The sequence below is a fragment of the Scyliorhinus torazame genome, chromosome 26 (genome assembly GCF_047496885.1).
Source record: "Scyliorhinus torazame isolate Kashiwa2021f chromosome 26, sScyTor2.1, whole genome shotgun sequence".
NCBI lineage: Eukaryota > Metazoa > Chordata > Chondrichthyes > Carcharhiniformes > Scyliorhinidae > Scyliorhinus > Scyliorhinus torazame.
Window position 1 is genome coordinate 41,896,049 of NC_092732.1, and position 14,719 is coordinate 41,910,767.

Below are 14,719 nucleotides of genomic sequence, written 5' to 3' on the forward strand. Positions count from 1 at the left end.
GGTTATACCCAACACTCTCTGTCTCTGACCCGGGTTATACCCAACACTCTCTGTCTCTGACCCGGGTTATACCCAACACTCTCTGTCTCTAACCCGGGTTATACCCAACACTCTCGGTCTCTGACCCGGGTTATACCCAACACTCTCTGTCTCTGACCCGGGTTATACCCAACACTCTGTGTCTCTAACCCGGGTTATACCCAACACTCTCGGTCTCTAACCCGGGTTATACCCAACACTCTCTGTCTCTGACCCGGGTTATACCCAACACGCTCTGTCTCTAACCCGGGTTATACCCAACACTCTCGGTCTCTAACCCGGGTTATACCCAACACTCTCTGTCTCTAACCCGGGTTATACCCAACACTCTCTGTCTCTGCCCCGGGTTATACCCAACACTCTCTGTCTCTAACCCGGGTTATACCCAACACTCTCTGTCTCTAACCCGGGTTATACCCAACACTCTCTGTCTCTGCCCCGGGTTATACCCAACATTCTCTGTCTCTGACCCGGGTTATACCCAACACTCTCTGTCTCTAACCCGGGTTATACCCAACACTCTGTGTCTCTAACCCGGGTTATACCCAACACTCTCGGTCTCTGACCCGGGTTATACCCAACACTCTCTGTCTCTGACCCGGGTTATACCCAACACTCTCGGTCTCTGACCCGGGTTATACCCAACACTCTCTGTCTCTAACCCGGGTTATACCCAACACTCTCGGTCTCTGACCCGGGTTATACCCAACACTCTCTGTCTCTGACCCGGGTTATACCCAACACTCTCTGTCTCTGACCCGGGTTATACCCAACACTCTCTGTCTCTGACCCGGGTTATACCCGACACTCTCTGTCTCTGACCCGGGTTATACCCAACACTCTCTGTCTCTAACCCGGGTTATACCCAACACTCTCTGTCTCTGACCCGGGTTATACCCAACACTCTCTTTCTCTGACCCGGGTTATACCCAACACTCTCTGTCTCTAACCCGGGTTATACCCAACACTCTCTGTCTCTAACCCGGGTTATACCCAACACTCTCTGTCTCTGACCCGGGTTATACCCAACACTCTCTGTCTCTGACCCGGGTTATACCCAACACTCTCTGTCTCTGACCCGGGTTATACCCAACACTCTCTGTCTCTGACCCGGGTTATACCCAACACTCTCTGTCTCTGACCCGGGTTATACCCAACACTCTCTGTCTCTAACCCGGGTTATACCCAACACTCTCTGTCTCTGACCCGGGTTATACCCAACACTCTCTGTCTCTGACCCGGGTTATACCCAACACTCTCTGTCTCTGACCCGGGTTATACCCAACACTCTCTGTCTCTGACCCGGGTTATACCCAACACTCTCTGTCTCTGACCCGGGTTATACCCAACACTCTCTGTCTCTGACCCGGGTTATACCCAACACTCTCTGTCTCTGACCCGGGTTATACCCAACACTCTCTCTCTCTAACCCGGGTTATACCCAACACTCTCTGTCTCTGACCCGGGTTATACCCAACACTCTCTGTCTCTGACCCGGGTTATACCCAACACTCTCTGTCTCTAACCCGGGTTATACCCAACACTCTCGGTCTCTGACCCGGGTTATACCCAACACTCTCTGTCTCTGACCCGGGTTATACCCAACACTCTGTGTCTCTAACCCGGGTTATACCCAACACTCTCGGTCTCTAACCCGGGTTATACCCAACACTCTCTGTCTCTGACCCGGGTTATACCCAACACGCTCTGTCTCTAACCCGGGTTATACCCAACACTCTCGGTCTCTAACCCGGGTTATACCCAACACTCTCTGTCTCTAACCCGGGTTATACCCAACACTCTCTGTCTCTGCCCCGGGTTATACCCAACACTCTCTGTCTCTAACCCGGGTTATACCCAACACTCTCTGTCTCTAACCCGGGTTATACCCAACACTCTCTGTCTCTGCCCCGGGTTATACCCAACATTCTCTGTCTCTGACCCGGGTTATACCCAACACTCTCTGTCTCTAACCCGGGTTATACCCAACACTCTGTGTCTCTAACCCGGGTTATACCCAACACTCTCAGTCTCTGACCCGGGTTATACCCAACACTCTCTGTCTCTGACCCGGGTTATACCCAACACTCTCGGTCTCTGACCCGGGTTATACCCAACACTCTCTGTCTCTAACCCGGGTTATACCCAACACTCTCGGTCTCTGACCCGGGTTATACCCAACACTCTCTGTCTCTGACCCGGGTTATACCCAACACTCTCTGTCTCTGACCCGGGTTATACCCAACACTCTCTGTCTCTGACCCGGGTTATACCCGACACTCTCTGTCTCTGACCCGGGTTATACCCAACACTCTCTGTCTCTAACCCGGGTTATACCCAACACTCTCTGTCTCTGACCCGGGTTATACCCAACACTCTCTTTCTCTGACCCGGGTTATACCCAACACTCTCTGTCTCTAACCCGGGTTATACCCAACACTCTCTGTCTCTAACCCGGGTTATACCCAACACTCTCTGTCTCTGACCCGGGTTATACCCAACACTCTCTGTCTCTGACCCGGGTTATACCCAACACTCTCTGTCTCTGACCCGGGTTATACCCAACACTCTCTGTCTCTGACCCGGGTTATACCCAACACTCTCTGTCTCTGACCCGGGTTATACCCAACACTCTCTGTCTCTAACCCGGGTTATACCCAACACTCTCTCTCTCTAACCCGGGTTATACCCAACACTCTCTGTCTCTGACCCGGGTTATACCCAACACTCTCTGTCTGTAACCCGGGTTATACCCAATACTCTCTGTCTCTAACCCGGGTTATACCCAACACTCTCTGTCTCTGACCCGGGTTATACCCAACACTCTCTGTCTCTGACCCGGGTTATACCCAACACTCTCTGTCTCTAACCCGGGTTATACCCAACACTCTCTGTCTCTGACCCGGGTTATACCCAACACTCTCTTTCTCTGACCCGGGTTATACCCAACACTCTCTGTCTCTAACCCGGGTTATACCCAACACTCTCTGTCTCTAACCCGGGTTATACCCAACACTCTCTGTCTCTGACCCGGGTTATACCCAACACTCTCTGTCTCTGACCCGGGTTATACCCAACACTCTCTGTCTCTGACCCGGGTTATACCCAACACTCTCTGTCTCTGACCCGGGTTATACCCAACACTCTCTGTCTCTGACCCGGGTTATACCCAACACTCTCTGTCTCTAACCCGGGTTATACCCAACACTCTCTGTCTCTAACCCGGGTTATACCCAACACTCTCTGTCTCTAACCCGGGTTATACCCAACACTCTCTGTCTCTGACCCGGGTTATACCCAACACTCTCTGTCTCTGACCCGGGTTATACCCAACACTCTCTGTCTCTGACCCGGGTTATACCCAACACTCTCTGTCTCTGACCCGGGTTATACCCAACACTCTCTGTCTCTGACCCGGGTTATACCCAACACTCTCTGTCTCTAACCCGGGTTATACCCAACACTCTCTGTCTCTGACCCGGGTTATACCCAACACTCTCTGTCTCTGACCCGGGTTATACCCAACACTCTCTGTCTCTGACCCGGGTTATACCCAACACTCTCTGTCTCTGACCCGGGTTATACCCAACACTCTCTGTCTCTGACCCGGGTTATACCCAACACTCTCTGTCTCTGACCCGGGTTATACCCAACACTCTCTGTCTCTGACCCGGGTTATACCCAACACTCTCTGTCTCTGACCCGGGTTATACCCAACACTCTCTCTCTCTAACCCGGGTTATACCCAACACTCTCTGTCTCTGACCCGGGTTATACCCAACACTCTCTGTCTCTGACCCGGGTTATACCCAACACTCTCTGTCTCTAACCCGGGTTATACCCAACACTCTCGGTCTCTGACCCGGGTTATACCCAACACTCTCTGTCTCTGACCCGGGTTATACCCAACACTCTGTGTCTCTAACCCGGGTTATACCCAACACTCTCGGTCTCTAACCCGGGTTATACCCAACACTCTCTGTCTCTGACCCGGGTTATACCCAACACGCTCTGTCTCTAACCCGGGTTATACCCAACACTCTCGGTCTCTAACCCGGGTTATACCCAACACTCTCTGTCTCTAACCCGGGTTATACCCAACACTCTCTGTCTCTGCCCCGGGTTATACCCAACACTCTCTGTCTCTAACCCGGGTTATACCCAACACTCTCTGTCTCTAACCCGGGTTATACCCAACACTCTCTGTCTCTGCCCCGGGTTATACCCAACATTCTCTGTCTCTGACCCGGGTTATACCCAACACTCTCTGTCTCTAACCCGGGTTATACCCAACACTCTGTGTCTCTAACCCGGGTTATACCCAACACTCTCAGTCTCTGACCCGGGTTATACCCAACACTCTCTGTCTCTGACCCGGGTTATACCCAACACTCTCGGTCTCTGACCCGGGTTATACCCAACACTCTCGGTCTCTAACCCGGGTTATACCCAACACTCTCTGTCTCTGACCCGGGTTATACCCAACACTCTCGGTCTCTGACCCGGGTTATACCCAACACTCTCTGTCTCTGACCCGGGTTATACCCAACACTCTCTGTCTCTGACCCGGGTTATACCCGACACTCTCTGTCTCTGACCCGGGTTATACCCAACACTCTCTGTCTCTAACCCGGGTTATACCCAACACTCTCTGTCTCTGACCCGGGTTATACCCAACACTCTCTTTCTCTGACCCGGGTTATACCCAACACTCTCTGTCTCTAACCCGGGTTATACCCAACACTCTCTGTCTCTGACCCGGGTTATACCCAACACTCTCTGTCTCTGACCCGGGTTATACCCAACACTCTCTGTCTCTGACCCGGGTTATACCCAACACTCTCTGTCTCTGACCCGGGTTATACCCAACACTCTCTGTCTCTGACCCGGGTTATACCCAACACTCTCTGTCTCTGACCCGGGTTATACCCAACACTCTCTGTCTCTGACCCGGGTTATACCCAACACTCTCTGTCTCTAACCCGGGTTATACCCAACACTCTCTCTCTCTAACCCGGGTTATACCCAACACTCTCTGTCTCTGACCCGGGTTATACCCAACACTCTCTGTCTGTAACCCGGGTTATACCCAATACTCTCTGTCTCTAACCCGGGTTATACCCAACACTCTCTGTCTCTGACCCGGGTTATACCCAACACTCTCTGTCTCTGACCCGGGTTATACCCAACACTCTCTGTCTCTAACCCGGGTTATACCCAACACTCTCTGTCTCTGACCCGGGTTATACCCAACACTCTCTTTCTCTGACCCGGGTTATACCCAACACTCTCTGTCTCTAACCCGGGTTATACCCAACACTCTCTGTCTCTAACCCGGGTTATACCCAACACTCTCTGTCTCTGACCCGGGTTATACCCAACACTCTCTGTCTCTGACCCGGGTTATACCCAACACTCTCTGTCTCTGACCCGGGTTATACCCAACACTCTCTGTCTCTGACCCGGGTTATACCCAACACTCTCTGTCTCTGACCCGGGTTATACCCAACACTCTCTGTCTCTAACCCGGGTTATACCCAACACTCTCTCTCTCTAACCCGGGTTATACCCAACACTCTCTGTCTCTGACCCGGGTTATACCCAACACTCTCTGTCTGTAACCCGGGTTATACCCAATACTCTCTGTCTCTAACCCGGGTTATACCCAGGCTATGTTAACTATCTGTCTCTGATCTCTCTCTGCAGCCAGTTTCCACCTGTTGTACGGACAGCGACTGGGATTATTTGCTGGCACCGCGAGTCCCTCATCGGAGGAGTTCATTGGGGCCGTCGAGGAGATGCTTCGCACCACCATTCCCCTGCTGTACCTGCCCCTGGCGCTGGCCAAGCGGCTGAACGCCAAGCCCTGGAGGGATCACGTGGCAGCGTGGGACATCCTCTTCGAGCACGGTGGGCAGTGCCAGCTTGCTCTGTCTGTAAACCACGCGACGGGATTGTTTACATCGGACGTTAGCGTGAAGCGAGCAGTCAGGGGGCGGGGGCGCAGTGGGCAGTGTGTCCAACCGGACCACCGCGCGGTGTGACAGTGGGGCGCACAGACAGGAAGGACAGAGATTCACCCCCTCCCCCACGGTCCATCCAACTCCCCATCGCACCCCAGCCTCAGTGTCTGAGCTGGGCTGGGCTGGGGGGGGGGGGGTAATATCCCCCTCAGTGTCTGAGCTGAGTGGGGGAGTAATACCTCGTACCCCTGTCCCCTCGCCGCCCCGTCCTCTCGCCCCCCCCCCCCCCCCCCCCCCGCCAGTCCCGAGCCAGTTACCCAGCCACAGGCAGGCGTAACCTCTCCGTGTCCTCAGTCACCTTGTCCACTGGTCCACCTTGTGGACTGGTCCAGACTCGAGGCCATGGCAGCTAACCTGGATGGCACGCGGGCACCGTCACAGCCTTCACCGGTCAGTGTGTCGGGGACTGGGTACCGAAGAAGACAATCCGGGTTTTCCCCAATCGGAAACGCCGGCTCGGCCAAAGGGTTCACTCCCCGCTGGCGTCCCGGACGGAGGCGTTCAAATCTGACGCCCCTGACCGGTATTAGAAGTCCAGGTGCGACGTACGGAAAGCCACCAGGGAAGCAAAAAGACAAAACCGCGTCAAACCAGAGTCCCAGGGCAACGACACTTACCCAACGACTATTAGGGCCTACACAAGATCACAGGCCCCAGATCGAGGCCAGGCGGGATATCTGGGGCTGGAGCGTCCCTTCCCGATGGTCTGAACAAGTTCAATGCCCGCTTTGAGCAGTCAGCCAATACATCAGTGCCTCCCGCCCCCAACAGCCCTGGACACACCCGTACCCACGATTACAGCCTCAGAGGTAAGAGCTGCCTCCTTGAAAGCGACGGGCCCCGACGGAGTCCCTGGGCGAGCACTGAGAGGCTGCGCAGACCAGCTGGCGAGTGTATTCGCAGATATCTTCACCACCTCACTCCCCCGCTCCGAGGGCCCCACCTCCTTCACGAAGGCCACCGTAATGCCAAAGAAGTACAAGGTAGCCTGCCTCAACGACTACCGACCGGTGGCCCTCGCGTCTGTTATCATGAAATGGTTCGAGCGGCTAGTCATGAGACGTATCCGAGCATTATCAGAGACCCCTCCCACCCAGGCTTTGCCTTCTTCCAGACCCTTCCATCAGGCAGAAGATGCAGAAGTCTGAAGACCCGCACACCCAGACATAGGAACAGTTTCTTCCCCACAGCTACCAGACTCCTCAACGACTCCCCCTCGGACTGGTCTGTTCCCTGTAAGAACACTATTCACGACGCCCTATGCTGCTCTTGCTCATGTATTGCGTGTTTGGCCTATGTAGCGCACTGTACCGGACAGTGACCCAGAGCCGGGATCGAACCTGGCACCTCGGTGCAGTGGGGCAGCTGTGCTAACCACTGCGCCACCGTGCTGCCCTTCCAATCGCTGTTTGTCAATGTTCTCTGTCGATTATTCTTGTGTCTACTGTGTACGTTCCCTCGGCCGCAGAAAAACACTTTTCACTGGACTTCGGGACATGGGACAATAAAATCAAATCAATCGATCCTTTCTCTCCGTGTTCCCAGCTGACCGGTGCATCAAGCAGCTTTCCCAGAAGGTGCGGAATATTCCGGAAGCACGGCGCGAGTACTCGGGAATTCTCACTCAGCTCTTACTGCGCTCCAAACTCCCGGTTGACATCATCAAGGCCAACGTGACCGAGCTGATGGTCGGCAGCGTGGACACGGTGAGGGCCCGGGACAGGGGGGGGGGGGGGGGTGAGGGCCCGGAGGGGAGGGGAGGGGTGAGGGCCCGGAGGGGGGGGGGGGGGGGTGAGGGCCCCGGGGGGGGGGGGGGGGGTCGGCGAGGGCCCGGGGGGGGGGGGCGAGGGCCCAGGGGGGGGTCGGCGAGGGCCCGGGGGGAGGGGGGGGGACAGTGAGGGGAGGGGGGGACAGAGAGGGGAGGGGGGACAGTGAGGGGAGGGGGACAGAGAGGGGAGGAGGGGAGGGGGGACAGTGAGGGGAGGGGGACAGAGAGGGGAGGGCGGGGCACAGTGAGGGGAGGGGGGGACAGTGAGGGGAGGGGGGGACAGTGAGGGGAGGGGGGGACAGTGAGGGGAGGGGGGACAGAGAGGGGAGGGCGGGGGACAGTGAGGGGAGGGGGGACAGTGAATGGAGGGGGCACAGTGAGGGGAGGGGGGACAGTGAGGGGAGGGGGGACAGTGAGGGGAGGGGGGACAGTGAGGGGAGGGGGGGACAGTGAATGGAGGGGGCACAGTGAGGGGAGGGGGCACAGTGAGGGGAGGGGGGACAGTGAGGGGAGGGGGGACAGTGAGGGGAGGGGGGACAGAGAGGGGAGGGGGGACAGAGAGGGGAGGGGGGGCACAGTGAGGGGAGGGGGGACAGTGAATGGAGGGGGCACAGTGAGGGGAGGGGGGACAGTGAGGGGAGGGGGGACAGTGAGGGGAGGGGGGGACAGTGAGGGGAGGGGGGACAGTGAGGGGAGGGGGGGGCAGTGAGGGGAGGGGGGACAGTGAGGAGAGGGGGGTCAGTGAGGGGAGGGGGGACAGTGAGGGGAGGGGGGACAGTGAGGGGAGGGGGGGCAGTGAGGGGAGGGGGGGACAGTGAGGGGAGGGGGGGACAGTGAGGGGAGGGGGGGACAGTGAGGGGAGGGGGGGACAGTGAGGGGAGGGGGGGACAGTGAGGGGAGGGGGGGACAGTGAGGGGAGGGGGGGACAGTGAGGGGAGGGGGCGACAGTGAGGGGAGGGGGGGAAAGTGAGGGGAGGGGGGGAAAGTGAGGGGAGGGGGGGGACAGTGAGGGGAGGGGGGACAGTGAGGGGAGGGGGACAGTGAGGGGAGGGGGGACAGTGAGGGGAGGGAGAGGACAGTGAGGGGAGGGGGGGGACGGTGAGGGGAGGGGGGGGACAGTGAGGGGAGGGGGGACAGTGAGGGGAGGGGGGACATTGAGGGGAGGGGACAGTGCGAGGTGCGATGTTCCTTGTATAGTTCTCCAAGATAACTAAAAGTCGTAATGTTGACAAAGAACATCAAGCTACCTATTTAAAACCAAGCTAGTTTATTTTACACTACTTCAAATAGTTTGCACACTCTACTAAGTTATAGCTAACAAAATAACAGTATTGAATCAACGTTATAGTCATCTGTTACGTCTCTCTAATACAACCCACTCTCTCGCAACCTCGCACTATCCTCCAGCAGCTTCACGAGAATGCTTCGAGACGCAGCCTTTTAGAAGACGACTCAGAGATGCCACCTAGTGTTGAGATACATAAACATCACCTTTTTAACTCTTTACTCTCCTTAGATTAGACATGTCATTCCACGAAGGGGCACAAAGAAAGAGAGGCATTGATTGGTGGGAAAGGGCGAGGGGAGCTGGGGTAATGGAGGGAGGATGGTGTGAGGGAGGGGGTGGGTGGGGAAGATTAGGAGTGGGATAGAGTGACGGGAGGGCTGTGGGGTATTTGTGGGGTTAATTGGGGTTCAGTGGAGGGGGGTATTTGGAGGTTTACATCTGAGTGAGGTTCCAGGGTCTCTGATTCTCTGCAGACGGCTCACAGCTTGCTCTTCACGCTCTTCGAACTGGCTCGCAACCCATCAATCCAAACCGCGCTTCGCAATGAGGTCACTGCGGCCTACCTCGAGGCTCAGGGCGATGTATGTAAATTACTGCGGTCAGTCCCTCTCCTCAGGGGGGCCATCAAAGAAACATTGCGGTAAGTTAGCTATTAACTACTCTCGGGTTACCTCTGGACGACAGGGAGGGGAAATCAGCCAGGGTTCCTGCTCCTGATCACTGTCCAATGACCCCTGGGTTAGAGAGAGAGAGGGGAAATCAGCCAGGGTTCCTGCTCCTGATCACTGTCCAGTGATCCCTGGGTTAGAGAGAGAGAGTGGAAATCAGCCAGGGTTCCTGCTCCTGATCGCTGTCCGGTGATCCCTGGGTTAGAGAGAGGGGAAATCAGCCAGGGTTCCTGCTCCTGATCACTGTCCAGTGATCCCTGGGTTAGAGAGAGAGGGGAAATCAGCCAGGGTTCCTGCTCCTGATCACTGTCCAGTGATCCCTGGGTTAGAGCGAGAGAGGGGAGATCAGCCAGGGTTCCTGCTCCTGATCACTGTCCAGTGATCCCTGGGATAGAGAGAGAGAGGGGAAATCAGCCAGGTTCCTGCTCCTGATCACTGTCCAGTGATCCCTGGGTTAGAGAGAGAGGAAATCAGCCAGGGTTCCTGCTCCTGATCACTGTCCAGTGATCCCTGGGTTAGAGAGAGGGGAAATCAGCCAGGGCTCCTGCTCCTGATCACTGTCCAGTGATCCCTGGGTTAGAGAGAGAGGGGAAATCAGCCAGGGTTCCTGCTCCTGATCACTGTCCGGTGTTCCCTGGATTAGAGAGAGAGGGAAATCAGCCAGGTTCCTGCTCCTGATCACTGTCCAGTGATCCCTGGATTAGAGAGAGAGAGGGGAAATCAGCCAGGGTTCCTGCTCCTGATCACTGTCCAGTGATCCCTGGATTAGAGAGAGAGAGAGGAAATCAGCCAGGGTTCCTGCTCCTGATCACTGTCCAGTGATCCCTGGGTTAGAGAGAGAGAGAGAGAGGGGAAATCAGCCAGGGTTCCTGCTCCTGATCACTGTCCAGTGATCCCTGGGTTAGAGAGAGAGAGGGGAAATCAGCCAGGATTCCTGCTCCTGATCACTGTCCAGTGATCCCTGGGTTAGAGAGAGAGGGGAAATCAGCCAGGGTTCCTGCTCCTGATCACTGTCCAGTGATCCCTGCGTTAGAGAGAGAGGGGAAATCAGCCAGGGTTCCTGCTCCTGATCACTGTCCAGTGATCCCTGGGTTAGAGAGAGAGGGGAAATCAGCCAAGGTTCCTGCTCCTGATCACTGTCCAGTGATCCCTGGGTTTGAGAGAGAGGGGAAATCAGCCAGGGTCCCTGCTCCTGATCACTGTCCAGTGATCCCTGGGTTAGAGAGAGAGAGGGGAAATCAGCCAGGGTTCCTGCTCCTGATCACTGTCCAGTGATCCCTGGGTTAGAGAGAGAGAGGGGAAATTAGCCAGAGTTCCTGCTCCTGATCACTGTCCAGTGATCCCTGGGTTAGAGAGAGAGAGGGGAAATCAGCCAGGGTTCCTGCTCCTGATCACTGTCCAGTGATTCCTGGGTTAGAGAGAGAGAGGGAACTCAGCCAGGGTTCCTGCTCCTGATCACTGTCCAGTGATCCCTGGGTTAGAGAGAGAGAGAGGGAAATCAGCCAGGGTTCCTGCTCCTGATCACTGTCCATTGATCCCTGGGTTAGAGAGAGAGAGAGGGAAATCAGCCAGGGTTCCTGCTCCTGATCACTGTCCATTGATCCCTGGGTTAGAGAGAGAGGGGAAATCAGCCAGGGTTCCTGCTCCTGATCACTGTCCAGTGATCCCTGGGTTAGAGAGAGAGAGAGAGGGGAAATCAGCCAGGGTTCCTGCTCCTGATTACTGTCCAGTGATCCCTGGGTTAGAGAGAGAGGGGAAATCAGCCAGGGTTCCTGCTCCTGATCACTGTCCAGTGATCCCTGGGTTAGAGAGAGAGGGGAAATCAGCCAGGGTTCCTGCTCCTGATCACTGTCCAGTGATCCCTGGGTTAGAGAGAGAGAGGGGAAATCAGCCAGGGTTCCTGCTCCTGATCACTGCCCAGTGATCCCTGGGTTAGAGAGAGAGAGAGGGAAATCAGCCAGGGTTCCTGCTCCTGATCACTGTCCATTGATCCCTGGGTTAGAGAGAGAGAGGAAATCAGCCAGGGTTCCTGCTCCTGATCACTGTCCAGTGATCCCTCGGTTAGAGAGAGAGAGGGGAAATCAGCCAGGGTTCCTGCTCCTGATCACTGTCCAGTGATCCCTGGGTTAGAGGGAGAGGGGAAATCTGCCAGGGTTCCTGCTCCTGATCACTGTCCAGTGATCCCTGGGTTAGAGAGAGAGGGGGGAAATCAGCCAGGGTTCCTGCTCCTGATCACTGTCCAGTGATCCCTGGGTTAGAGAGAGAGAGGGGAAATCAGCCAGGGTTCCTGCTCCTGATCACTGTCCGGTGATCCCTGGGTTAGAGAGAGAGAGGGGAAATCAGCCAGGGTTCATGCTCCTGATCACTGTCCAGTGATCCCTGGGTTAGAGAGAGAGGGGAAATCAGCCAGGGTTCCTGCTCCTGATCACTGTCCAGTGATCCCTGGGTTAGAGAGAGAGAGGGGAAATCAGCCAGGGTTCCTGCTCCTGATCACTGTCCAGTGATCCCTGGGTTAGAGAGAGAGAGGGGAAATCAGCCAGGGTTCCTGCTCCTGATCACTGTCCAGTGATTCCTGGGTTAGAGAGAGAGAGGGGAAATCAGCCAGGGTTCCTGCTCCTGATCACTGTCCAGTGATCCCTGGGTTAGTGAGAGGGGGGAAATCAGCCAGGGTTCCTGCTCCTGATCACTGTCCAGTGATCCCTGGGTTAGAGAGAGAGAGGAAATCAGCCAAGGTTCCTGCTCCTGATCACTGTCCAGTGATCCCTGGGTTAGTGAGAGGGGGGAAATCAGCCAGGGTTCCTGCTCCTGATCACTGTCCAGTGATCCCTGGGTTAGAGAGAGAGAGGGAAATCAGCCAGGGTTCCTGCTCCTGATCACTGCCCAGTGATCCCTGGGTTAGAGAGAGAGGGGAAATCAGCCAGGGTTCCTGCTCCTGATCACTGTCCAGTGATCCCTGGGTTAGAGAGAGAGAGGGTAAATCAGCCAGGGTTCCTGCTCCTGATCACTGTCCAGTGATCCCTGGGTTAGAGAGAGAGAGGGGAAATCAGCCAGGGTTCCTGCTCCTGATCACTGTCCAGTGATCCCTGGGTTAGAGAGAGAGAGGGTAAATCAGCCAGGGTTCCTGCTCCTGATCACTGTCCAGTGATCCCTGGGTTAGAGAGAGGGGAAATCAGCCAGGGCTCCTGCTCCTGATTACTGTCCAGTGATCCCTGGGTTAGAGAGAGAGAGGGGAAATCAGCCAGGGTTCCTGCTCCTGATCACTGTCCAGTGATCCCTGGGTTAGAGAGAGAGAGGGGAAATCAGCCAGGGTTCCTGCTCCTGATCACTGTCCAGTGATCCCTGGGTTAGAGAGAGAGAGGAAATCAGCCAGGGTTCCTGCTCCTGATCACTGTCCAGTGATCCCTGTGTTAGAGAGAGAGAGGGGAAATCAGCCAGGGTTCCTGCTCCTGATCACTGTCCGGTGATCCCTGGGTTAGAGAGAGAGAGGGGAAATCAGCCAGGGTTCCTGCTCCTGATCACTGCCCAGTGATCCCTGGGTTAGAGAGAGAGAGGGGAAATCAGCCAGGGTTCCTGCTCCTGATCACTATTCAGTGATCCCTGGGTTAGAGAGAGAGGGGAAATCAGCAAGGGTTCCTGCTCCTGATCACTGTCCAGTGATCCCTGGGTTAGAGAGAGAGGGGAAATCAGCCAGGGTTCCTGCTCCTGATCACTGTCCAGTGGTCCCTGGGTTAGAGAGAGAGGGGAAATCAGCCAGGGTTCCTGCTCCTGATCACTGTCCAGTGATCCCTGGGTTAGAGAGAGAGGGGAAATCAGCCAGGGTTCCTGCTCCTGATCACTGTCCAGTGATCCCTGGGTAAGAGAGTGAGAGGGGAAATCAGCCAGGGTTCCTGCTCCTGATCACTGTCCAGTGATCCCTGGGTTAGGAGAGAGGGGAAATCAGCCAGGTTCCTGCTCCTGATCACTGTCCAGTGATCCCTGGGTTAGAGAGGGAGGGGAAATCAGCCAGGGTTCCTGCTCCTGATCACTGTCCAGTGATCCCTGGGTTAGAGAGAGAGGGGAAATCAGCCAGGGTTCCTGCTCCTGATCACTGCCCAGTGATCCCTGGGTTAGAGAGAGAGAGGGGAAATCAGCCAGGGTTCCTGCTCCTGATCACTGTCCAGTGTTCCCTGGGTTAGAGAGAGAGGGGAAATCAGCCAGGGTTCCTGCTCCTGATCACTGTCCAGTGATCCCTGGGTTAGAGAGAGAGGGGAAATCAGCCAGGATTCCTGCTCCTGATCACTGTCCGGTGATCCCTGGGTTAGAGAGAGAGAGGGGAAATCAGCCAGGGTTCCTGCTCCTGATCACTATCCAGTGATCCCTGGGTTAGAGAGAGAGGGGAAATCAGCAAGGGTTCCTGCTCCTGATCACTGTCCAGTGATCCCTGGGTTAGAGAGAGAGAGGAAATCAGCCAGGGTTCCTGCTCCTGATCACTGTCCAGTGATACCTGGGTTAGAGAGAGAGAGGAAATCAGCCAGGTTCCTGCTCCTGATCACTGGACAGTGATCCCTGGGTTAGAGAGAGAGGGGAAATCAGCCAGGGTTCCTGCTCCTGATCACTGTCCAGTGATCCCTGGGTTAGAGAGAGAGAGGGGAAATCAGCCAGGGTTCCTGCTCCTGATCACTGTCCAGTGATCCCTGGGTTAGAGAGAGAGAGGATATCAGCCAGGGTTCCTGCTCCTGATCACTGTCCAGTGATCCCTGTGTTAGAGAGAGAGAGGGGAAATCAGCCAGGGTTCCTGCTCCTGATCACTGTCCAGTAATCCCTGGGTTAGAGAGAGAGGGGAAATCAGCCAGGATTCCTGCTCCTGATCACTGTCCGGTGATCCCTGGGTTAGAGAGAGAGAGGGGAAATCAGCCAGGGTTCCTGCTCCTGATCACTGTCCAGTGATCCCTGG

General features: G+C 55.8%; 1 protein-coding gene and 1 long non-coding RNA gene across 2 annotated transcripts in view; one reads left to right on the plus strand and one right to left on the minus strand.

Moving 5' to 3' along the window:
- The window catches only part of LOC140403007 (uncharacterized), a 130,121-nt gene that overhangs the window by 46,999 nt on the left and 68,403 nt on the right, over positions 1 to 14,719 (minus strand). The window lies entirely within an intron of this gene.
- Positions 1 to 14,719, plus strand: part of LOC140403004 (cytochrome P450 11B, mitochondrial-like) — a 63,681-nt gene that overhangs the window by 33,595 nt on the left and 15,367 nt on the right. Inside the window, exons 4-6 of the mRNA XM_072490659.1 lie at positions 5,746 to 5,949; positions 7,608 to 7,768; positions 9,592 to 9,758. Coding sequence (XP_072346760.1) covers positions 5,746 to 5,949; positions 7,608 to 7,768; positions 9,592 to 9,758 — 532 coding nt within the window. The remainder of the gene's footprint in view (positions 1 to 5,745; positions 5,950 to 7,607; positions 7,769 to 9,591; positions 9,759 to 14,719) is intronic.